General features: G+C 43.2%; 5 protein-coding genes across 8 annotated transcripts; 1 reads left to right on the top strand and 4 right to left on the bottom strand.

Annotated features, from left to right (window-relative positions):
* Positions 1-30: 30 nt before the first annotated feature.
* LOC133162696 (lipid transferase CIDEC-like) lies at positions 31-3,524 on the bottom strand. Of its 3 annotated transcripts, none has more exons than XM_061292069.1 (7): positions 3,452-3,524; positions 2,696-2,768; positions 2,448-2,589; positions 2,171-2,320; positions 1,182-1,372; positions 484-743; positions 31-386 (listed from the first exon to the last, which is right to left on the bottom strand). In XM_061292069.1, the coding sequence occupies exons 1-6, from the start codon at positions 3,483-3,485 to the stop codon at positions 518-520; spliced, it is 816 nt and encodes a 271-aa protein (XP_061148053.1). In that variant the 5' UTR covers positions 3,486-3,524; the 3' UTR covers positions 31-386; positions 484-517. The 3 variants fall into 3 exon arrangements, with proteins under 3 accessions (XP_061148053.1, XP_061148052.1, XP_061148054.1); XM_061292068.1 differs by having other exon boundaries at positions 559-743; XM_061292070.1 differs by lacking the exon at positions 3,452-3,524 and adding an exon at positions 2,831-2,891 and having other exon boundaries at positions 559-743.
* Positions 3,525-6,907: 3,383 nt separating this feature from the next.
* Positions 6,908-10,887, bottom strand: LOC133162632 (cytochrome b-c1 complex subunit 1, mitochondrial). The gene is made up of 13 exons (XM_061291969.1): positions 10,762-10,887; positions 9,915-10,055; positions 9,747-9,833; positions 9,301-9,430; positions 8,891-9,092; positions 8,715-8,794; positions 8,533-8,648; positions 8,263-8,406; positions 7,917-8,077; positions 7,746-7,831; positions 7,576-7,664; positions 7,425-7,500; positions 6,908-7,329 (listed from the first exon to the last, which is right to left on the bottom strand). The coding sequence occupies exons 1-13, from the start codon at positions 10,822-10,824 to the stop codon at positions 7,265-7,267; spliced, it is 1,440 nt and encodes a 479-aa protein (XP_061147953.1). The 5' UTR covers positions 10,825-10,887; the 3' UTR covers positions 6,908-7,264.
* A 177-nt stretch (positions 10,888-11,064) lies between these two features.
* LOC133161896 (tubulin monoglycylase TTLL3-like) lies at positions 11,065-16,753 on the bottom strand. Its single transcript, XM_061290613.1, has 15 exons — positions 16,621-16,753; positions 15,403-15,524; positions 14,408-14,492; positions 14,227-14,318; positions 13,956-14,121; positions 13,824-13,870; positions 13,620-13,748; positions 13,415-13,529; positions 13,245-13,340; positions 13,011-13,182; positions 12,785-12,933; positions 12,469-12,712; positions 12,118-12,377; positions 11,877-12,052; positions 11,065-11,810 (listed from the first exon to the last, which is right to left on the bottom strand). Exons 3-15 carry the CDS (start codon positions 14,454-14,456, stop codon positions 11,457-11,459), a joined length of 2,049 nt encoding a protein of 682 aa, XP_061146597.1. The 5' UTR covers positions 14,457-14,492; positions 15,403-15,524; positions 16,621-16,753; the 3' UTR covers positions 11,065-11,456.
* On the top strand, positions 16,671-18,457 carry hmces (5-hydroxymethylcytosine binding, ES cell specific). 2 transcript variants are annotated; one of them, XM_061290615.1, is made up of 6 exons: positions 16,671-16,859; positions 17,129-17,272; positions 17,360-17,515; positions 17,678-17,835; positions 17,892-18,084; positions 18,172-18,457. In XM_061290615.1, exons 1-6 carry the CDS (start codon positions 16,671-16,673, stop codon positions 18,355-18,357), a joined length of 1,026 nt encoding a protein of 341 aa, XP_061146599.1. In that variant the 3' UTR covers positions 18,358-18,457. The 2 variants fall into 2 exon arrangements, with proteins under 2 accessions (XP_061146599.1, XP_061146600.1); XM_061290616.1 differs by having other exon boundaries at positions 17,360-17,519; positions 17,685-17,835.
* An 8-nt stretch (positions 18,458-18,465) lies between these two features.
* Positions 18,466-22,450, bottom strand: rab7a (RAB7a, member RAS oncogene family). Its single transcript, XM_061290617.1, has 6 exons — positions 22,095-22,450; positions 20,604-20,666; positions 20,306-20,432; positions 19,975-20,193; positions 19,761-19,889; positions 18,466-19,689 (listed from the first exon to the last, which is right to left on the bottom strand). The coding sequence occupies exons 2-6, from the start codon at positions 20,654-20,656 to the stop codon at positions 19,594-19,596; spliced, it is 624 nt and encodes a 207-aa protein (XP_061146601.1). The 5' UTR covers positions 20,657-20,666; positions 22,095-22,450; the 3' UTR covers positions 18,466-19,593.
* Positions 22,451-22,636: the final 186 nt, after the last annotated feature.

Below are 22,636 nucleotides of genomic sequence, written 5' to 3'. Positions count from 1 at the left end.
TGGTGTCTAAAGATATTGCAACAGAGAAAATGACGTGGAATTCTCATTTTATTGGTATCTTCAACAAAAATCGCAATATACAAGAGATCTGAGTTCTGTTGCATAGGACAGGACTAAAATAAACTAGATCACACAAGGATGTGTGAATTTTCATGCAGCCGACCTTGCAGGCAATTTGTCGAAGATCCATCCAGCCTTTTGCACTTCAACACATTCAGTAAGATTTCCTTCCTCCAGCCCTCAACTGTCTTTTCTTTCTTCCTCCAGCCAGCTGCAGCTGACAGGGCAGAAGCAGCCAGGGGACAATTAGGCAAGCAGGGTGGAGAGACAGCTGAACCTGTTGCCAATTACGCCGACTTGACCGAGCGCCGCTTTGCCCACACAGGCTGAAGACATGAAGAAAAGGGGATAATAAAAATACTCGGTTTTATTTGCTCATCTCCAGCAGATTCAATTTGACATCTAAGAAGAATATTATGTTACTTCAGCAGATAATTTAACAGAAACGCCATCATCATCAGAAGGTTGCCCGACGCAAGAGAAAACGCTGCAACTGACAGATTCGGCTTTCCCGATGGAGCAACAGGGCCTTCTCTGGTCTGTCCTCTACTTGCTCGTGCTCTTCATCGTCGTCGTCCTCCTCCTCCTCCTCCTGGTCCATTAGCTGCTCCATGTACCAGGAGGAGCTTAGCAGGATGTGGCCAGTCGCCTGCATGGAGAAGACAGTCCATCGCAAAGCCTCCCTTCAGGCACCACACAAATACGCATTGTATTAGTCAACAGAAAAGAGGCAGCGATTTTGAGAAATATGCATTCTACCAAATGGTGGTGCTCTTGGCTAACATTATATGACAAACATTTTGCTCCCCACTGTTGAGTCACAATTCCAAAATGCAATCCTCTGCTGCAAGGTCTGTGCCAGAGTTGATCACCAGCAACTCTGGTGATGACATAACTCTTCACAGAATTAATCCCAGAAAAATCTAGCCCATTTCAACTCTGCCGCCCACACTGTATACTGCGCGTGTCTGTCCAGAGAAAAGTGCGAATGCTATTGTGCAGATGGTTTTGGAGCGCTTACAAATATTCCATTTGTTGCATCATTACAGAGGTAAACAGAAGGACACTCGACATTGATAAGAACTTCAACAGAAAAATTCAGCTGGATCTCATACACTCACTTCAACATCTTCTTGGCCTCATAACAGCGCACTTCGTAAGACAAGGAGTAAACACCGTACAGTGTTGCTTTGACATTCAAGCAGCCGATGAAATCGCTGGGGTTGTTCTTGTACAGGTCAAAGGTCACCTTGGCCACATCTGTCCGTTGCTGTGGCCTGCGTTTACTGAGCTGATCTCTCGAGAGGCCGTTCTGAAGAAACACAGGGTCAAAAGGGCGGCCAACTTGGCTTTAGCGTGATGGGGAACAAAGTGTCTTGCTCAGTTGCACAAAGACAGCAGTCCATTTTCTGTACCGCTTAGTCCCCACAGGGGTCACGGGCGTGCTGGAGCCTATCCCAGCCGTCATCGGGCAGTAGGCGGGGGACACCCTGAACCAGTTGCCAGCCAATCGCAGGGCACACAGAGACAAACAACCATATGCACTCGCACGCACACCTAGGGACAATTTGGAGTCTTCAATCTGCCTACCAAGCATGTTTTTGGGATGTGGGAGGAAACCGGAGTGCCCGGAGAAAACCCACGCGGGCCCGGGGAGAACATGCAAACTCCACACAGGGAGGGCCGGAGGTGGAATCGAACTATTAGATTACTTTTGTCTGCAGTCCTAAAAACTCGACCCTCTGGTATCTTGGGCCAATTTTTACAGCTGTCACGCAAGTCCCTAAATCAACCGTGGTCCGTGAAATTGGAAAATAATTATTTTTAAAAATAAAATAGATTTTTTATTTAGATTTGATTTATTTCTCAGCTATATTTGCGAGTCATTTATCCATCTAAATTATAACAAATTTAGCCGAGATTCCCAAGATAGACGTATAGATGCAAATAAATAGTCTGTATAGGAATATCCTCCTTGGGTGCAAAATAAAATATTCCACCAAAGCCGAGGTCCCCGAGTTGCTTTTTGCTTATGTTAGTTCCTTGGACAAAAGCCATGTTTGAGCCATCTGATCAGCAGTGCCACCTAGTGGTGCATGCAACACTGTACCTGTGATGGGGTCCACTTCTCTCCTTTCTCCAGCACCATGAGAACAGTGTTGTCAGGCAGTGTTGTGAAGAAATCCTCAGTGTCCACACCTGTGCCATCTTCATCCAGGACCAGGCTACTGGCACACAGCACATTTAATGAGTCGCTCACCTATAAAGGACAAAAATGGGCTCATTTATTTAGAATTGTGGCAACACTGCTTTGAAACAAGAAGCAAACTCATGACATCACCACCACTGAGTCAATTTGTGGTCTCTTTGCTTTTCTCTGTCCACACCTTGTTCATCAGATCGTCTAACGCATCCGCCATGATGCCCTTCTTCAAACTACGATCGGCATTAGTCACTCGAAAAGGTTTTGGCCGAGATACTTGTCTTGATAGAAGCTGCTGGGTTACGGATGCACTAGCTGACACACATCTGATTAAGGATTACAAAAAAAAAGAAGGTTGAGGGAAAAAAATAATAGCTATGGAAGACAAATATGCCCTTTCTTCTAAAGCCACCCCAGGAACTGATATCTTACTTTAAAGAAGACTGAGTCAGGAGGTTGAGAGACTTCAGAGCATAATCCATCACTGAAGAAAGAGCTCGGCAACCTGTATGACAAAACTGGAAATGACTGCCGAACTAAATTTAAGCAAAAACGCACATCACACACCCTTCCTCGTCCGGACAAGAGTGAATCACGGCGACAACTGGCCAGTGAACCTTGCGCTCTTGTTAAGCAAGTCAAATAGTTTCATTGTGATTGCGTAAGACTTCATGGCCGTCCCACTTCATCAAGTATAAAGTTCACCAATATTGCTTTTCTATCGGAATGCGTGTTGTTTTATTCGGGAAAGTTTATCTCTCAGTGTGCGGACACTGCTAGGAATAGCTTCATACCAGGAAAAGCAGCATTGCAGTAAATTTGATCAAAATAGAAAAATGTTGCGCATTTGAGATGCCTTCCGTTCATTTGATGGTAGTAGATTCAAAACGGCCAGAAGTGACTAAAGTTCTGTTTCTATAATCCATAATCGCAATAGTGGAACGTCGAGCACAAAAATGCTCGGGGATGCTTACAAACAGTTCAGATTAGAAAAACTACAGTATAATACTAATGGAATTATTTCCTTTACTAATGAAATGTCAAAAACGTACCAAGGACAGCGCATTAAGAAGGAAAAAGGAAACTTAAATAATCACACAAATTCAGTTTTCAATGTGCTCAACGCTATTGGGTTTGAGAAATGTGAAGTGATATAGTATATATATTTTTTTAAATGGTCACACTTACTTGTTAATTGTATGCTCCCTGCAGTTGCCCGCATACTGCGTTGAATTTAAAGCACCCGGATGACGTTTCCAACTAATTGCAGCATGCCATGTGACTTCCGTTCATAACCGGAATTTAGTAGTTTATTGAGACCATTTTATTTATTTATGACCCATCTAGTCATTGACACAAGCCACTGGAAATAGAACACCACTAATTAATCATTAACTTATATTAATAAATTGTGCTGTGAATAAAACACCTAACAGAAATATCGTTTTGATTTCATCATTGCGCATGGTGTGATGTTTTTTCCGCTTGTTAGCTATTTTTCTGCCACTTTTGTGAGCTTTAAGTAATAGTCTGGAGGTCACAAAGTCCAGAGTGAATTAGATGAGCAGTTTATTTCACTCTGTAAAATCATATTTCATGCTCATGCTGTGCAGATGAATCACGCAGCGAAATGGTCTTCAGTGGATAGCACGCATAAACTAAACATAGCCCAAGTATTGTAGACAAAGGCTAAGATGGAAGCTCTACCTTTTCTTTTATATATGTGGTGAATATCGTGCTGAGGGGTTTGTTTTTAATGGTTCATGATGCTTATCGATGCACAGTAAAATGAACAAGACTTAATATAAATAAATAAATAAATAAATAAATAAATATCATATTTAATGTAATACGTTTTGCTGGAATTAATGACATGCAAAAAACACAAGGAAAATATTTCTGCTGAGAAATGTGACCCGGTCAAAGTGCATATTAACTAGTGACGGGCTCAAATTGTATCTGAGCTGCTGTTAGTGATGAAGTGCATCAAAATTAAATGTTTATTTTTTTTTCTCGCTTTGCAGGTCTGCCCCGCCCCCCTTTTCTGGCATGCTATTTCTTCTTGCCAACCCGCGCCATCAGTTCTGCATTGGCTGCCGCTTTGGTCCTCATGTCCTGGTTCTTGGCCAGATCTATGAGGACGCTGAGAATACTGGTGGGGACATCAAGGGACAGGGCGAAGCGGGATCCCGGCTGGGTTCTCTTGGGCACCTGCGGAGCTCGCACCGGCCGCAGAAGCATGCGATGCTCGGAGCGGAGCAACGAGTTCAACACCCCGCCGCGGTTTATGATGTCGACTGCCAGCGCGCCTCTCCTGATGGCCTCGTCGAAGTCAGCGACTTCTGCCTTCTGACTGCCCCTCTGAGCGTGGATCCCGTAAGGCAGCAGCAGAGCCAGGCAGAAGCACAAGCCCAACGTCCTCATGCTCGCAATTCTGTTGGCAGCACACAAAATGACGCAAATTATTTCAGGGACGCGTGCGTGAAAGGCAAGGCAAGGTGCAAAAAAAAAGTAATTCAATATGCTTCACATTTGAAAGCAAAATACATTTAAAAGCAAATAATTAACGATTTTAGACCATTAAAAGCAAATTACTTAAAGAACTTACAGCGCAAGAAAACCTAATTTTGCACCAATTCATTATGGATATACAATTTTTAACTTGGATTTAAAGGATAGTCATAAATAGTTTCAAAGCATCCTATTTGACATATTAGAATGCACAGTACAACAAAAAACAATCCAAGTCCTGCTAAAGTGTTGCTGATGAGTACTACTTACTCAGTGTCACTTCAGTAGATTGTTGGTGACTTGGAGAAAAAAAAGTCACTTCAATTTCCAGCGCTGGAAATAATCTGGATATTTGAATAATCAACCCAAAAATGTTTTCCTTCTCCTCCTCAGTAATGACAGGAGCGACCTGCGTGTAAAGCAGCAGGACGTTCAAGTGGCTGAAAGTCCAGCACGACCCACTGCTGTCTCCTCTCTCTGTTTATGTCCCCCCCCCTCTCCCTTTGTTTAATCTCATTTCCTTCACCCTTGTTGCAATTTCTTTCTTCCATCTAAAAATAACACATTCCCAATCATTGGAACATAATGACACAGACAGTCAGCCCGCAGAAGAAAAGTGCATTTATCCAAATGTACTAATAAACCTTTGATGCCGAAAAAGAGGACGTGTGAGAGATATGATCTCAGCCACACTTATGCATTCATTTGATTCATCATGCAGAAGAGCTATCAAATATGATTACAGTGACAAGGCGGGCCATTGAAATTATTATCATTTGTGTGCATGGTTTCCAATATGCGGTGTGTCCGCGTTCATTTTCACATCTTTTACCCTGCTGACAATACAATCAGATGCTTCAAGGGGAAGTCAAGCCAAAAATGTTTAGACAATATGTTCTATGCAACCACACTAGGCTAAAGACCAATATTGGATTTAGTGAAATATGAATCAAGCAGAATAATCAACCTGTTTTTAATCCATCTCATTTTGTACTTCCTACTTGTTTCCTTATTTTTATGCACCAATGTTAAATGGTCAATGTGCATGAATAATGTGCACTTTTTGTGCTTGGCTGAGATTTCCCAAATTCTGTAAAAGCATCCGAGCATGAATTTTATTTCCAACTTTTGCTCTTTCATCCTTCTTCACCTGTCACGTCACAGTAACATGTTCACAAGTGAGCTGCTTACGTCAATGGCTCTAAAAGAAGCGATTCTACATGACGGAGCATTCCTAACTTTTGTGAGGAGATTTTACTGGCTTCATTACTTTGCAACAACAGCTGCTCAACCATGTTGTTGCTTCTTTAAAAGGGCAATTGTATTGTTTTGTTGCATGATGCAGTGACTCATCTGAGATGACTTGAGTTCCAAAGGCAATTATTGAACTACTATCATAGCATAAGGGACTCCGGAAAACCGAGGAAGGGGATGTCAGGCCGAGAACTACCTCATCTCTTGAAGCACCTCCATTGCATCCCATCACCGGAGCGATCCTCATTTCACTAATGACGTAAATGTAATCGTCGGCCCTCGAGGGTCCTCTGGCGAGAGGAGTCATCGTGAATGGCTAGAGATAAACAAACATGCGTTACGCAGATGTCAGGCCTCCTCCTAACAAATGTTCACGATTTATACCAGTCAGTGGCATGGCTGTCATAGATACAGCGCAGCATGACTTCACATGAATAGAAGACAAGGTCATGATTCTAAGCAGAGCCTGGCCTATCAACCACGCGGCTTCCTAACATCGACGTTTGACGTCAGTCTTTGTATTTACTGTATACATAGTATGTATCATAAGCAGTCTTCTAAAGTAGGCTGCCTTGGCACACTAGTCTGTTGTGACATCACGAGTGCCACTATAAAATATAATACACTAATTATTACAATAAATCTCTCCATAAGTTATTCACTGAGTAGAGTGATAGGAGATCAATATTTCATTGAGATTTTTTTCTACTGTAAAATTGGCTTGGCTTTACGATACAATGCAAATTAAGGGAGAAAATTGAGACTGTTTGGCAGACCAAGATGGCCGCAACAGTGGGCACACGAGCAGCTACCTGTACAGTCTTGTATGACAAACATACACCATTCAGCACCAAACCAGATCAAATAAACAAAAGAACCCATGTTTTACAGTTTTATTTTTGTCAGAATGTGAGCTTCTGTTATGTACAATAGAAGACAGAAATTGATTTTACAGACATGATAAATATACTCTTGCTCCAAATAGGTTGCATTTAGGATCTACAGAGTCCTGATTTCAATCGAGGTCCAGCCCCCCTTCCTCTACTCACATCTGTGCCAGCTGTTGAGGTCATGTGCAGATTAAACAAGGTTACCTGTGAACTGCCACCTTCAATGACTAAAACAGCGGGCATGATAAGAGGGAGGTTGGCGGGGGGGCTGGACTGATCGATGGCTGTCTGTGTGGACACTCGGTGAGGATGAGGAGCAGGACACGGATCGACACCACGATGCAATCTAAAACCTCAGCCAGTACATTGCACTGCGCATTCTATTGTAGTCGGGCAGCTGCTCAATGGGGCCTAAAGAGAAGATGGGACAAAAACGAACAGGTTCAGAAATCGTAAATGAACATTCAACAGCTATCGTTAAAAGTGCGCTTGAAAGAAGGACCCACCGACAGCTGCCACAGCCGGACACTTATCGTAGATGTATTTGGAGCAGGTGTCACGCACCATCCTGGGGGTCACGGCCTGAGACGAGAGGGTCAAAGTGTGCTCAGCGCAATGGGGGGGGCATTCGCTGGCAAACATCTCAAAGAGACTCACGTCGATGCGAGCGTCCCACTCGGCCAGGGGGATGCGCCGACCATAGTTCAGAATGTGCCTGCCGATGTCGTCACAGATCGGTGTTGTTCCTGCAAAAAAGGAGAAACCCACTCGTGATTGAGCTATCTTGGAGTGAGTTTGTCAAATGCAATGACAATAGCGTGACGCACCATTGAGCTGTCCCACCAAACTGGCCTTCAGGGCATTCTTGGCTCTGGCGACATCACTCTCTGTGACCGTGGTGCACAGATTCATCCTGAGGCACAACCGGACTCAGTTCTCAGAAGTCAAAATGAACCATGCAGTTGAGGTGATCTGTGTGACTCGGTGTCATTTCTCACCAGGAATTCTGGGACCAGTGCATCATGTCGTCAATGCTGAGCTTATCTGTCACAAAGTAAATGCCCAGCAGGCCGGTGTCATTGTAGGACGAGAGGAATGTCTGGAAGCTGTGACACAGGTTCCCCTCCGCCGCCAGGTGAGCCAAACGGCTGCTCATGTTCTTCACGTGAACAAAGAGTGGACATAGGAAGGTTTGGTCAGACGAGTTTCATTTAAAACCGATTAGTTGGGATAAATGTAACCATCGAGGCAGCTGACAATATTCCATTTCAAATGGTCAAAACAAAGGCGACAATGAAACAATGCTTTGGCGACATCACTTCAGATATGACACTGGCGTCTAACCTTTCCGCCGCCACAGGTGAGGTCATAGCTTCCGATGACGGCGTTGGCCACCATGAGAGGCACGATGTCCGGGCTAGCAGCGCCGGGGGCCTCCACGGCGATGGCGATGTGGGCCAGGGGCAGACCATCGTCACGGAAGCGGATCTGGGGAGAAACATAAATCGCAATTAGCATTGGCTATTGTTTTCCCACTTTCTTCTAGTAGCATTTTACTACTACTCCTAACATAGGTGGGCAAAGCCATTAAATATTTCCGCAATACCAACTCACCTCACTGCCTGTAAATCTGCAGGGTGACAACACAGGAACGGCATCTCCCTCGTATTCGAAGGACAGTCCACTGAAGTGAGTCTGGGCCAACGCCACAAGCTCCTCATGGTTCACACCTGCATATTTAGCACATGACATGAATCTTTGCACAAATGTTGTATGTGGTGGCAGAAAGGACAGACCTCCAGCTGCAGCCAGAACCATGCGGGGAGCCTTGTAATGGCTGTTGACGTATTCCACTAGATCCTGGCGGGTGATAGTTCTAATAGAATTTCAAATGATGTTTCTTAGAACCTTAAAGGATTAGTGCATTGACAATCATTGTGGGGGCAAAACAATTTTACTCCCCCCCCCTCACCTGGCGGTGTTGGATGGTCCAAGTGGACTATGTCCCAGTGCAGTACCCTGGTAGGCGGTTGCATGCAGCAGGTCCAGGCAAACTTCCTGATGGTTGTTGTTTTCCATTTCTTCCAGTTCGCGCAGCACCACACCCCGCTGCTGCTCAATCTCCTCCTCGCTCAGCGAGCAGCCCTGCACCATCTCCGAAAGCAGCTCCACAGCTGGGGGAACACAAGTATGTTAAAATGTTTGAGTATTCCTCAAAACGTTAGCTTACACATTGCAAGTTTTTATGCATTGTTCCAAATCTGCATCAACAGCAGATTTTGTCTAGAAATCCAAACAAATGAGAAGTTCACTAAGCGTGACAATAGTTTGCGTTCTCCTGTGTACTACACTGCATGCATGGATGCTAACAAGTCACAATACCTTTAGGCAAGTCTTTAGCCAAGGTCTTCATGTAGTAAGCGGTATGTTCCCGGGATGTGTAAGCACTCAAGTGAGCACCCATAGACTCCACCTGCTTCTCTAAAACTGTCTGAGGGTACTTCTTGGTGCCCTGGAAAGCAAGGACATAAGTCACCTTGTTTAACTGTGTTTGACATTTGAATAACTACAGTGGAGCACATTCCTTTCCTACAGTGGTGATGTAACTCAAATTTTTACCCAAGTCAGAATCACTAATTGATACTAAGGCAGTAGTAAAGTTACAGTTGTTCTCATCCTAGTTTACATTAGGTGACAGGTGGGTTACACCAGGAACTGTTCGCTAGCCAATCAGAGGGCACATAAAGACAAATAATCATTCACACCGAAATCCAGACTGTCATAAAAAAGGTCTCAATGTATTAACATCCAAAAGAGTGTCAACCTACCTTGAAAGCCAGGTGCTCCAGGAAAAACCCTGTCCCATTGTTCTTTTCGCTCTCATAGCGACTGCCAGCACTGATCCACAGTCCGACCTATGAAGGAGAGGATATTTGGAAAGTGAGAGTTGATCATAGCCCAATGCCATCCACTATTGCATGTTATGAAGTCCTTACAGTGCACGTAGCATGTCCCGTCTCTTCCGATGCGACCCTCAAGCCATTATCCAGGGCAGTGAGACGAGTTTCAGGGGCTCCCAGTAGGCTTTGGGCATAGCTGACTGAGGCTTGACCACGCCTCAGAGACAGCAGGAGGGGCTACGATGATAAGAGAGTAACTTTCAATGTACTATTATTATTATTACTGATAACACAAATATAAATACATTCACATCAATCACCATTGAGAAATGTATCAGAACTTTATAAAGTGAGAAAAAAAAGTTAAAATCTGACAAATCTTTGAATTGCCTTCAAATCTAAGGTGACATTTACAAATTACAAATATTTGTCACCTTTCAATGGCAATAGGGAGGCGACAGAAGCTGTTGGCCACTTAGTGGTTGAGTGCTTGCGAAACGTCATTTGAAAGATACAACACAAGGTCACAATGCAAAAGACACATTGACAATCGATGGAAGCGCATCATTAAATGATTTGGTCAAAATTACCATACTTGACAAGCTATTTGGGAAGCTAAGCTACGTTGAGGGCAAATCAGGACATACCGTTTCTGACAAGAGTAGACAATGAGAAAATCCCTCATGCGAAAATAAAACATTGACTTTACAAATATAATCTTTAAATATCAAAGAAATTATCTATAGCAGACCCTGCATTATTACTTGATCAATTGACCTTGTATTCACTCAAGGCTAGCCAATGCTAAAACGCTAACTGGAGGTACCGCTTGCGGAAAGCAAACCATGACAATTGCTTCTTCCATTTCTTGTGCATTCACTTTGACAATAGGGAGTGCCCAAAGCGGCTTGTTCTTAGACGCGTCCCTTGAAGGCTTACTTACACTGCGGGTTTTGGCGAGTACACGACCCACGGTGCTCGCGACTCGGCACACTGACGCCGCCATTTTTCACTCCAGGTTAAAGAAGGCAACCGATTCCGCTGCCCTCGCGCAAAGGACTCTTCTTCGTTTTTAAGTTTAATTGTGTCATCCACCTCAGAAGTATCTATCGCCACTACGTGTTCACAATGTGTTATTGCAAGTACAAACAACAAAAACAAAGACTCGGTCCTTGATTTAATTTATAAGCCAAAATAAGTGTCGCCTACTATTAATTGCATTCACATACTTTCTTGTCAAGGTGGCACATATTTTGGGGTTGAATGCTTTGGCAATATGAGCGATTGACTAGCGACCAGTCCACAGTAAACTGCCTCTAATGAGGCATAGTCCACAACTTAAATGTCAAGTAAAGCAGCAATGAACTGAAAATACCTAGCAATTAAATTGGAACTTTATTGAGAGATAAAACATGTTTGAAGTGAATCTAAGATTTCCGGTCAATAAATCTCCAGCACAGCAGCAAATATATAATATTTTCCTGTACATTTTACAAAATATTAATGGCAGCCTTGAAGCTTGTAGATTCCTTACCATCCACCAAATGAATTTCAAGCGGCCGCTGAGTTTTTTGGAATGTCATCCTGTAAGTGCTTTTTGTTCTTCTTGGCATTCGGTACTCACTGAGGACGTTTAACCTACAAGCCCCTTCGCCACAAAGAGACAGAATGCGAGCAAGCATCAACAGGTAGGTGGACGGATCTGTGTGCCATCTTCGGCAGTTGAAGTGTGAATGTTTCAAGAGGGATGGGCACTGATGGCTGAGGAACAGGAGGAGGAAGAATTCTGTTTGAGATGTTTTTGACATTGGTACTCTTAAGAACTTTTGGCAGAGACTTGACTTTTTCTGAAGCAATCTCCTTTTTGGTGCCATGATACTTTGAGACTGAGCGCTTGAAAGGTCTCAGAGGAGGAAGCAGACAGGTGCCATTGAGCCTGAAGCCCTCAATAAATAAATTGACTCCTACATACTGCGGTATATCTACTCCTGCCTAGAAAACAAAAGAGACAAATTAAGTCATACAGTCAAAGGATTTAGTCGGTGCGAGCTTGCCTACCTGGTGATATATGAGCTCAAAGTCTCCCGTGTCTGCTGATTTGTTTGCTCTGCGGTCGAGGACGACGCGCAGCGTGTCCTCCTGCACAGCCGCACAAAGACGGGTAGTGATGGGTGTAGAGGGGGCCATGGTGGGACTGGCATTGATTTCAATCAGCCATGGATGGAAGTCACCACCTGGAAAAGATCATTCTGGGTTTGATTATTTCTTATGAGTGTTTTTAGTTTTCTCATGCTCATACCTAACATAAAGTCAGCCCCGTAAAGCTCAAAGGTGTTTTTTCGTGAATCCACAAGATCTTGCGCGCTCTGCAATGCATGGATAATAGACTTCTTCATCCCGGGCACAACCACATTTTCCCACTGAGTTTTGTAACCCCGACCAGACAGGAAGGTTATGAACTGGTCGTCTGACCACATGTTGTCTTCTGGGATGCTGGGATGGCGTTGATGAGAAGGTCTCAGATGCTTTTGGATGGAATTATTGCACAAGTGCACAGAGCTGAAAAGAAGTTTGGAAATAGGTGACCCATATAAGTTATAGCATACATTCAAGTGTACATGCATTTAGTGATTTTGTATTCTCAACATACTTGTCCAGCGTGTCCAACGAATAAGGCTGCGTAGAGAAGCGCAAGTAGCACTTCTTATAAAACCACACGGTGAGAGGGTTCCAATCTGTTACCAGAAACCACTGGCGCACATCAAACTTGGTCCCCTCCACCAAGAAGGGACGCTCCAAGTACTTCTGCACCACCCACTTGCTCTCCTTGATCAAGGCTGAATCGTTGTCCACCAGGCTGAGGATCTGATCCAAACGCTTGGCGCATTTGATACCTGTAAGAGCGAAGGGATGGATTCATATTTTGAAATAGCATGTACCTGAAAGGGTCAAGACCCAAGTCCCACCTCTGCCTCTGGACTTGGCTCCTGGCTTGATGATCCAGATGTTGTGAATGCCATCTGTGTCCAGTTGTGGACTGACGTCAGCCAGTCTCTGCAGCATGGACTTACAACGTCTTACTAAATGATTGCTGATCTCAATTTTGGCTCCGGCACTGAGTGAAAAAGCAAGCAGGAGAATGGTTAGTATGTATATACACACACACACACACACACATCGTGGTATACTTACTGAACAAGCAAGTAGTAGCTGTTGATAAATTCCCCCCACTCCTCCTTAGCAAGGGATGGCGTTGTCTCCGAGCTAGCGTCAATGTCAGCGTGCTCCAAACTCTCAAGAAAATCCCAACACACTTTGAGAGCTGTGCCGATCATTTTGGAAACCACCACGGGCTCCGATGATTCTACAAATGGAGGAAGGCAATCAAACCGAGCCACAACATACGATAAAAAGATTGCCGGCTACTTTGCATGTGCTCGTTTTTCTTCTCTTCCTGAACATTATGAGCTGTCTCCACAATGTACTTCAAAAGACTGGTGCAGGCTGTCCTCCTGTAGTCCTCTTCAGGAGGGAAATAAAGATTACAGACATCTAAATGTTGTACTTTTTCCAGAAGGTTATTCATAAAATCTAACCAATGAAAGAATCCTTCTCATCCCGGGCTCCAAGTCTGTAACAACGAGGAAAGAAAGTGTCCGGGTCTGCTGAGTCAAACCAATGCAGACTTCTCAGGTTCACACACAAGCCCACCTGGAACAGAATTTATGATGAGGTCCTGCACTTTGACTTAAAAGTTGAATCCACTCAATTTACTCAAATATATGGAATCAATTTTAGTACCTTAGTGGTGAAGCTGCCTGCTTTGGCAAAATGGTTAATCATCTGTTCTTTCTGCAAGATACTGGTGTTGATGGCATCTCTTTTATTTGTCCAGTAGAAATAAACCATTTCATTCCGCACCATGCGAGACTGAGGGATGAGAATATTTTTTTCGTCTCAACGTAACACCAGATGTCCTCATGTTTTGTTTCTTCAAGGTTTTACCATAAGACTGTACAGTCCGGCCGGATCCTGCTCTTGGTTGACATCATCTGAGAAGAAGGCTCGATGGTAACGAGTGAGTAAAGAAATAAAAGAGACAAAATAAGCTGTTTTAACATCACATTATCAGCTGACCGTCTTCACCGTCGCTGCCACCGGCATCGTTCAAGCGGGCCTCTTTAACAGGACGTGAGGACATGTGGAGGCCGGGGTGACACATCCGCTTCTCCAGCCAGCCTCTGGCCCGCAATGAGGCCCGAATTACCGGGTAAGGGCCCTGAATGGAGAACACTTTATGCAACTAAAAGAAAGAGAGAGACATGGAATAAAACATGGAGGTGAATGAAAATAAATTGGAATATTTTCAAAAACATACAAAGACATTTTTTTTCTCTTTTTGACTTACCTTGACAGTTTTTTCCACTATGGCCTTGGCTGTCTTTAGTCTCTCTGAGTTGAGAGCAGGCAAGCGGACAGCGTGTCGAAATGGTGGTGACGCTGTCTCACACACACACACACATGCAAATGAAAGAAAAAAAATCTTCCTGAGTGAGTCATCTGTACAAGCGTATTGTGAGATGACTTACTCGTTTGCAGTGTTTTGATTTCAACTTGACTTTGGCATTGCTGGACCATTGTTACTCGATTCTGGTCCTTCACAGATTGTCCCTCCTGGAAATCCAAACGCATTCATTCTTTTACACATCTGACCTTGATGAATGTAGGTGAAGAACAAACTACAGTGAATGTAACCAAAGATAGTTGATTATGTCAACTAAGACTAAGAGCCAAAAAGAGAATGGTAACTTCATGAATTTTTAATAGATGGCCTGCGGGTTCAAACATTCGTGTCTACAGTGTGACCTCATGATTAATTCAACCCTTGTGATCTATAAACTGACTCTAACCATCCGAGGGTAGAGTTGAAAGTCACAAACAGTAACAGTGTGAACCTTTTCTACTCTCCTATAAACCTTTCCTCTCATATTTAATAATGTATTTTGTGTTCTAAAGCACTGTGAATTAACCATAAACTATACTGTACTCCTTACATAGTAGGTTATGCATGACTTTTTTTTCTATTCTATTGGGAACAATTGCTGCATGTATTTATTTTCCTGTTTCGTGATTCAGCCACTCATCATTATCACTCTGGGAAATAAAAGCATAAATAATGTATATGCATGTGCATGCTACAGATGGTCCAGAACGTGTTTGTGCAATCATCTTACTTTTAAATAGCTAGTTCAGTAGGGCGCATAATGCGATACAGTGATTAAAACTCAGACAGCAACGACAGGTTGACTTTGTCAATGTGAGGGTCAAATTGCAGACCGCTTGACTACACCAGTTAGGTTTGCATCTTGACATAGTGTGAGTATTTGTTACACAACTGCAAACACATTTCCCAATATATTTATTTTGCCATAAATAAAGACAAATCTAATGTTGAGAAATACCAGATGATAACTTATGAATTACAGTCCAAGATAAACTAAAATAGCAATGACCAGCTATCTCCTAATATTATATCATACATGATAAAATCCCCATTTCATATACAAGTTTCTTTTGTTCCTACCTGCGGTGCTCCAAAGATGTTCTGACTTTGTTGTTGAGTTTCACCGGAGGAACGCACGCTCTACCCCAACTTGGTTTACTGTTGCCATGGCAACACCAAGGGGGCCTGATATGCAACAGCACCTGAACACATTTATTTACATTTATTTTAAATCTCATGTATTGTATTTAGTTTTATATTTGATTTTCAACAACATATAATAGAATTTATGTTGTTTTAAACTGGCAAAATTAATAATTTTATGATACATATCAAGTTACAAAAGGATATTGCCGCATTCCAGACTGCTGTGAAATTTCCAGTTTGAAACTTAAGAGTACAGTTCCAGTCCAGAGTGAACGAAAACATGGCGAAAGGTACTCAAACATGTTTTTCCGAAATGTTCATTGAAAATAGATACGCTCAATACCAGTTGGACACAAATCGTTTTAAGTTGTTTTCATTTTTGTTAAGATAAAGCCTAATTATTGTGTACTCAGATATAATACTGCTGTTCAGGTGCAGTGCTTTGTTTATGACAGGAGGGGGCGCAAGTGTACATAATAGAAATTGAGAAACCTTCATTTACGGTTGTCAGGTTTTTGTTTTGTTTTTGAGCGGTTGTCAGTTTCTTCCCTCCCTCTCTCCATCCAATCTAGTTCAACAATTTTGCAACTTCACACATTAAATCTGTGTATAGCTAAGCTGCATAACCGACAAATATTTGCAAATATCATTTATACAATCTTTAAAATTATATTTCAACTTCTTGATGGCTGATTCTATTGTTTGTCGTTAGAAATAAATTTATTGCAATTTCCAACGCACATTTCTTAATGGAAGGTTGGAACAAGTGAATAAATTCAATAAAATAAAATCTAAACTCCCGCCAACAACAACCGGCATAGTAAAGGCTGCTTTGCCGTTTTATAATAATGTATCGGTCCTTGACAATGTAATAATTTCACATTATCATACATACACGCTAAACTTATTCCCACTTATTCCGCCATCTTGCATAACCGTGACGTCATCATTGGTTTTGTGTGTTGACAAATCTCCTCCTCGTTCACTCCATCGAAACAAACACCAACACGCTGTCAAACCTACTACTTAGTCACGCAGCCCAAATAAAACGCAGGAAAACAAGTGGTAAACTTCACTTTTTCAAACGAGGTATGTTAAGCTAACATTACATGCAAATTATCATCACAACGCTAACTTGGCGTGTTAGCTTACGGAGTGTGTCACCAATTTACTCCAACAGAACGCCGGGGTTTACCGGTGAAATGTGTGGAAGGACTGCGTGCACTCTTGCTCCGGATGAGGTGAGCCGAGCCTGCTCGTACAGAAACCGGCGTGGGCAGCGGAGACAGCCTAGTTGGAGGGAGGGTAACGCGGACAAATACCGACCCTCCTACAACAAAAGCCCCCAGTCCATGAGCCCTGTGCTGCTGTCACACAGGCACTTTGACAAGGTAACCTGATCGAGATAAAAAATGCGCTAGGAAATTCTCAGTATGATTAAGTTGTGTTTTACTGACATTATCCGGAACATGACACCCAAAACTGTCGGTACAAAAAAACAAAATCAAACCCCCTTTTTTTCTGAGCAAGTTTAATGTCACATCAATGTTGAAGTAAATAATTGACGTTAAGCTCATGATGGAAAAGAATTTGGAAGAAAGAAAAAACGCTACATTTGTTTTGCTGGTGCATCTGATATAATGTTTTTGTGTTTGTGTAGAATGCACCTGTGGATGAGTGTGTTTTGGTTTCCATGCGTTGGGGCCTGGTCCCTTCCTGGTTTAAGGAAAATGATCCAAGCAAGATGCAGTACAGCACCAGCAATTGTCGCAGTGACAACATCCTGCAGAAAAAGACTTATAAGGTACTTTGTGAAAAACAGTCTGTAATACATTTTAAGCTAAACAGATTCTATAAAATGTCCCTTTGAATGGCTTTTTTGCTTACCAAGGACCCTTTACTGAAAGGACAGCGCTGCGTCATCCTCGCCGATGGCTTCTATGAGTGGAGGAGGCAGGAGAAAGAGAAGCAGCCATTTTTCATCTACTTCCCTCAGACTCACCGGTCCTGTGAGGAGAAACAAGATCCTGTCAATGAGTCAGCAGAGGCAAGTCAAGGTTTTGTGCCAGATGTGACCATACTATAATGTTTCCCCATCATCTTAGAAGTTCTCAACAGTACATGGCATATTTTGACCTACTGTGGGTCTGGAACGTAGTCCCCTGTGATAAACGGTGGTTCACTGTTTACATTTGCTGGGCTGTGTTAGCAGGCAGAAGAACCATCAGATGAGTGGACAGGCTGGAAGTTGTTGACCATGGCAGGACTATTTGACTGCTGGACACCTCCATCTGGTGGTGACCCCCTCTACACCTACAGTGTAATCACTGTCAACGCTTCCCCCAATCTGCACAGCATCCATGACAGGTGAGGAGAGGAGATAAAAAGCTTTGCTTCAGAGCTAAAGGCGGTGTCCCTTTCAGGATGCCAGCCATCTTGGCCGGAGAGGAGGATGTAAGGCGGTGGCTTGATTTTGGCGAGGTGAAATCTGTGGATGCTTTGAAACTGCTCCAGTCAGAAGACATATTGACCTATCATCCCGTCTCGTCGCTTGTCAATAATTCTCGCAACAACTCTCCGGAGTGCCTTCAGCCTGTAGATCTCAACCAGAAAAAGGTACAGTGATGAAGACTTGGGTTAGGGAAGATGCAAAGTAAGCTGTAATTCGAGAAACAAATGTGTGTGTGTGTGTATTCCCCACAGGAGCCCAAGGAGACAGCTAGCAGCAAGATGATGATGAGCTGGCTGGCGAGTGGCTCTTCAAAGAGGAAGGTGTCGGATGCCTGCAAGAGTCAGGAGAAGGACACGGACAAGAAAGACACTCCCAGGAAGTCTACTGGGGCACTTCAACAGTGGCTGCAAGGAGCCAACAAAAAATCAAAAACCTAGTAAAGCAGAGTTACTGGATTTCTGTCATTCTTTTAATCAATTCTAATGGGACTATATACTGTTCAATGATTAGATGTTCAAATAAAGTTTTAGAAATAAACAGGTAGCTGAATTTGAGGTTTTTATTACCCTTATACTTGAAAGGCAAAGACATTTTGAAACATTGCTATGCATTTATCATATTTATAATACAATGACGAATGCCACTACTTCCACCATTTCATTCTTTTCTGTTAGCGATCTTCAAATTCGTAATGCATTTCCGTTTTCCCGTGATTCAAACAGACAGATCTGATTGGTTAAAATAAATGTCAAGCACTTAAAGCAACTGGCGGTAAGATATACGGAAACTGACATGGTTGTCTTCCCCACAAAGTGATTGCAATTGTACAAAGTCTTTGAAACAGTTGTCAATAATAAGAAACACATTGACTAAGAGTACTGAATTAGAAACCAGACTATACTTCTTTTCCCTGGACTGTCAAGGAATTGATGTGCTGCCTTGATTTGTTTCATCTTGCACCAGGAAGCGATAACTGTACTAGAGAAAGTCAAAAGAGGAACAAAACTAACCTGTGTGCCTATCTCATGTCACGTACAATGTTATTTTGAGTGACTTCAACACAGCCTGAACTCTTGAGTGGTGGGACTTGCAATTTGTCTTCATTTTGTGTATCAATTAGCATCAAAACTGCAATCTGATTATCCCAAATTAAATCTCAGTCCCTATATGTATTTTAAGCTTGGGTGAGGTGCGTAGCGTGACACAAAGCCACAATACAAATCACTTAAAGGAGGGGAGGGGGGGGAGCAGTGTTTCTTCTATTCATGCAGTTGTGGTGCCCTGTAAAATAAGACAACCACCACAGCTACAAAAAAAAAAAAATCCTCAATGAAACAGACATGTAGGATGTTCGAGCTCAATGTAAAACAAGTGATTGTGAAAGCAGCGATATTCATAGAACTGAAAACGTCTGTTGCCATTTAAAGGTGGGGGGAGAAAACACTGGACAGGAAGAATAAGCATACGATGTTTAAGGTGTTCTTTGGGTTAGGAGAGCGATGCTTGAAAGAAAATGTGTGATTCCCATACACGAGGAGGAGGCTGCAGAATGTTCACGTCGTACTGTCGTGAGCAAGATGCTGCTTGTACGGTGGGTCGTGGGAAGGGAGGATATTCAGACAAGGCATGACGGGGGAGGCGACGAGGGGCCGCGACGCAGATGTCGGTGGGCCTCAGCAGCTGCAGGTCTCCGCCGAAGGCTTGGCTCGTTCGTTCCTATCCAGCTTAATCGGCTCTGGGAACTCGTTGTACAACTCCACCTCGGTCTCCTGGTTGAGAAAACGGGCAGAGGAGTTGCAGATCTACGCCGAGAGGTGCTGCGTCAGTGTAAACGCCGTACCTGTTTGAGAGCGTTGCGTGCGATCGTCTGGAAGGCCTGCTCTACGTTGATGGCCTCCTTGGCGCTGGTTTCAAAATAGGGGATGTTGTTCTTGCTCTGACACCATGCTTGTGCCCGCTTGGTTGTGACCTGAACATACACGAGGGCATGTGCAACATTTTAGGGCCACATATTCAAATGTAAAACGAACAAAAAGAGGAAGCTGACGGGCCACCTGTCTGTTCTCTAAGTCGATCTTGTTGCCGAGCACCACAAAGGGGAAATTCTCCGGGTCTCGGGGGCTGGCCTGGATCAGGAACTCGTCCCTCCAGCTATCGAGGGTCTTGAAGGTGTTTGGGGCCGTCACGTCAAAGACCAGAACGCAGCAGTCGGCTCCGCGGTAGAACGCCACCCCTAAAGACTGGAACCTCTCCTGACCTGCTGTGTCCCAAATCTGAAATGCAATCAAAAGAAGTTGAGCGCATATGGCAAAATCTCATTATTATGTCTTTACAATGACGGAAAAGAAGCTGCAATTGAATTTTGAATCAGTGTGGACAAAATACCTGCATGGTGACAAGTCTGTCATCCACCATGACTTCTTTCGTCAAGAAGTCTGCACCTATCGTGGCCTTGTACTGGTTACTGAACTTCTTATTCACATACTGGTTCATCAACGAGGTCTTCCCAACTCTAGACGGGAAGCGAGCACAGAGCACGAAGCACAGTTAAAGATCAGGGACAGAAAAGCTTCATTTGCGTGCAGTCCTGAGAGCCGAACAAGCGGTGCTCTCAAGTGGTGCTAAGGCATCCATCCCAGGTGCGGTGGAAAGCCCTTGAGCTTTAAGGACGAGGACCACTCACCCGGAGTCTCCGAGGATGATGACTTTGAGGAGGACTTTCTTCCTTGAAGTCATTGTGCCTCAGCTGGAACGACATGAGAAAACATGAAGGGGGGGGGGGGGCATTCCTCTGAAATGGACACAGAGCTCCAAAGAAGCACAATTGTTGTAGACATGCGTACAATGACGGAAAAGTACTTTTACACATGACAGTTACTTATGTTTGTCGTTCATTTTATTTTTGCACTTTCACTTCTGCCTAATCCACTCAACACTGGTCTGGGGAATTATACTATTTTGTTTCAAATTTACATAGAATATTTTCTGTAGAATGTTACCCTTTATCTCTGCAGTGTGGTCAGTTCAGTCATGTCTTGTAAATACCTGCACAACTGACAATACAGCTTCTCAAACATTTGAGAATGTTAAAATGTGCAGTGGAAAGAACTTGGCTCCCCCTTCTGCAATCCTTTCTCTACAATTTTGAGTTTTCATGTTTAAATATTACTGGACATGTATGTAAAGAATATGAGTAAGCGTTATTTTATTTTTTTTCCATGTATAAGATGGTGTTCAAGTTACAACCAATGGAAAATCGACCAGCATAACAATATGGACTTTGTTTGACTTTGGAGGTTCCACTGAGTTGAATGTTGTTAAAAGGATACCGAAACCGAACAAATAGCGGTCACAAGACAGCATAAAGAATGGAACCATAGTGTTAATCGTTACATGTCCTTACGCTACGAGAGGAGATTAAAACATGATTGCATCACTTTTTGTTCTACATACACTGATTGATTCATGTTGAACCATTCAACCACTACAGTGCATCCAACTGAACAGACCAAAGTCCAATATTCCTCATTTGACTGGAGCATTATTTTCTTTATTTGCATCCACATACTGTCAGGAAACATACGTACCCCCATTTACACTTTGGTTTGTTTTGATGAAAATAAAGCACGAAGAGCGACCAAGTGCTTGTAAAAGGGTGTGAAAGTGCTCGAGTAGCGGCGCTCCTAATCTGCACCCCATGACACATTGTCAGGGACTGATCACATGGTTGGTCAACACACGGCTAACGGAACCATGACTTGGCAAGCAACATTTGGATCGGAAAATATGGTTTCGATAACAACAATTTGTGTAATTTGGTAAACGAGTAGCACAAGTAAAACCTGGTAAACAATTCCACAGAATGCTTCGTCATCATTTTACAGCCGTGAAAACACTCGAAGGTGACAACACAAAACCAGAACGCGACCAAACAAACAATGTAAAGTCCCGAGGGCTTACATCATGGATACAAATGGAGGTTTTGCTTGATAACGAACGGAAGCGTGTTGTTTTAGTCAAATTTTTGCCCTTTGTGTTAACATTTACCACCGGCTAAATCGATTCGGCTAACATTTAGCTCAACAACGGGTCTAATGGAGAATGTAGCATGATCTGCAACAGCCTTGTTGTTCATATCCACAAAAGCAATGTGTGAAAATATCGGAAAACATACCTGTGAGACGATCTTGTGGTAAAAATATCAAAAGTGGACGTTTCTTCTGCCTCGGTTCTTGGCGTTATGAAAGCGCAGATTAGGGAGAAAAAAAAGAGAGGGGGGCTAGCAGTTCCTTTTAAATGTCTGTCGTCCCTAAAGTGTCCCTTTGGGGCCTCGACACCACTAATATTCGATGTCTATCCGTTGCGACTAACTCTCCGAATCGAAGTGAGCGCTGTCAGTGGCAGCGAAAATCTCAGCGATGTGCTACAATGGTGTCTTGTCGTTGACGTTGGCTTTTCCTGTCCGTCAAGCTAATGTGTTAGCCTAGCATTTAGCCTCGCTCGCTATTCGCTGTCCACTTCCTCCAAAACAAGCTCCGTCGGGGATGACGTCACACACCGGCTACGCCTTGCTCAGCTGTTCTTGCTTACTTTTGTGATAAACCCAGTGAATAAAAAATACGTGTGAGGACAGATTGTTATACAAATCTTATATAATACAGTATTTAAGTTGGAGACCGTAAATTTACTGAAATACAGTCGGGTATTGTGAAAAAG

Source organism: Syngnathus typhle, linkage group LG11 (assembly GCF_033458585.1).
Source record: "Syngnathus typhle isolate RoL2023-S1 ecotype Sweden linkage group LG11, RoL_Styp_1.0, whole genome shotgun sequence".
NCBI lineage: Eukaryota > Metazoa > Chordata > Actinopteri > Syngnathiformes > Syngnathidae > Syngnathus > Syngnathus typhle.
This window is presented reverse-complemented; position numbering and strand designations above follow the sequence as displayed.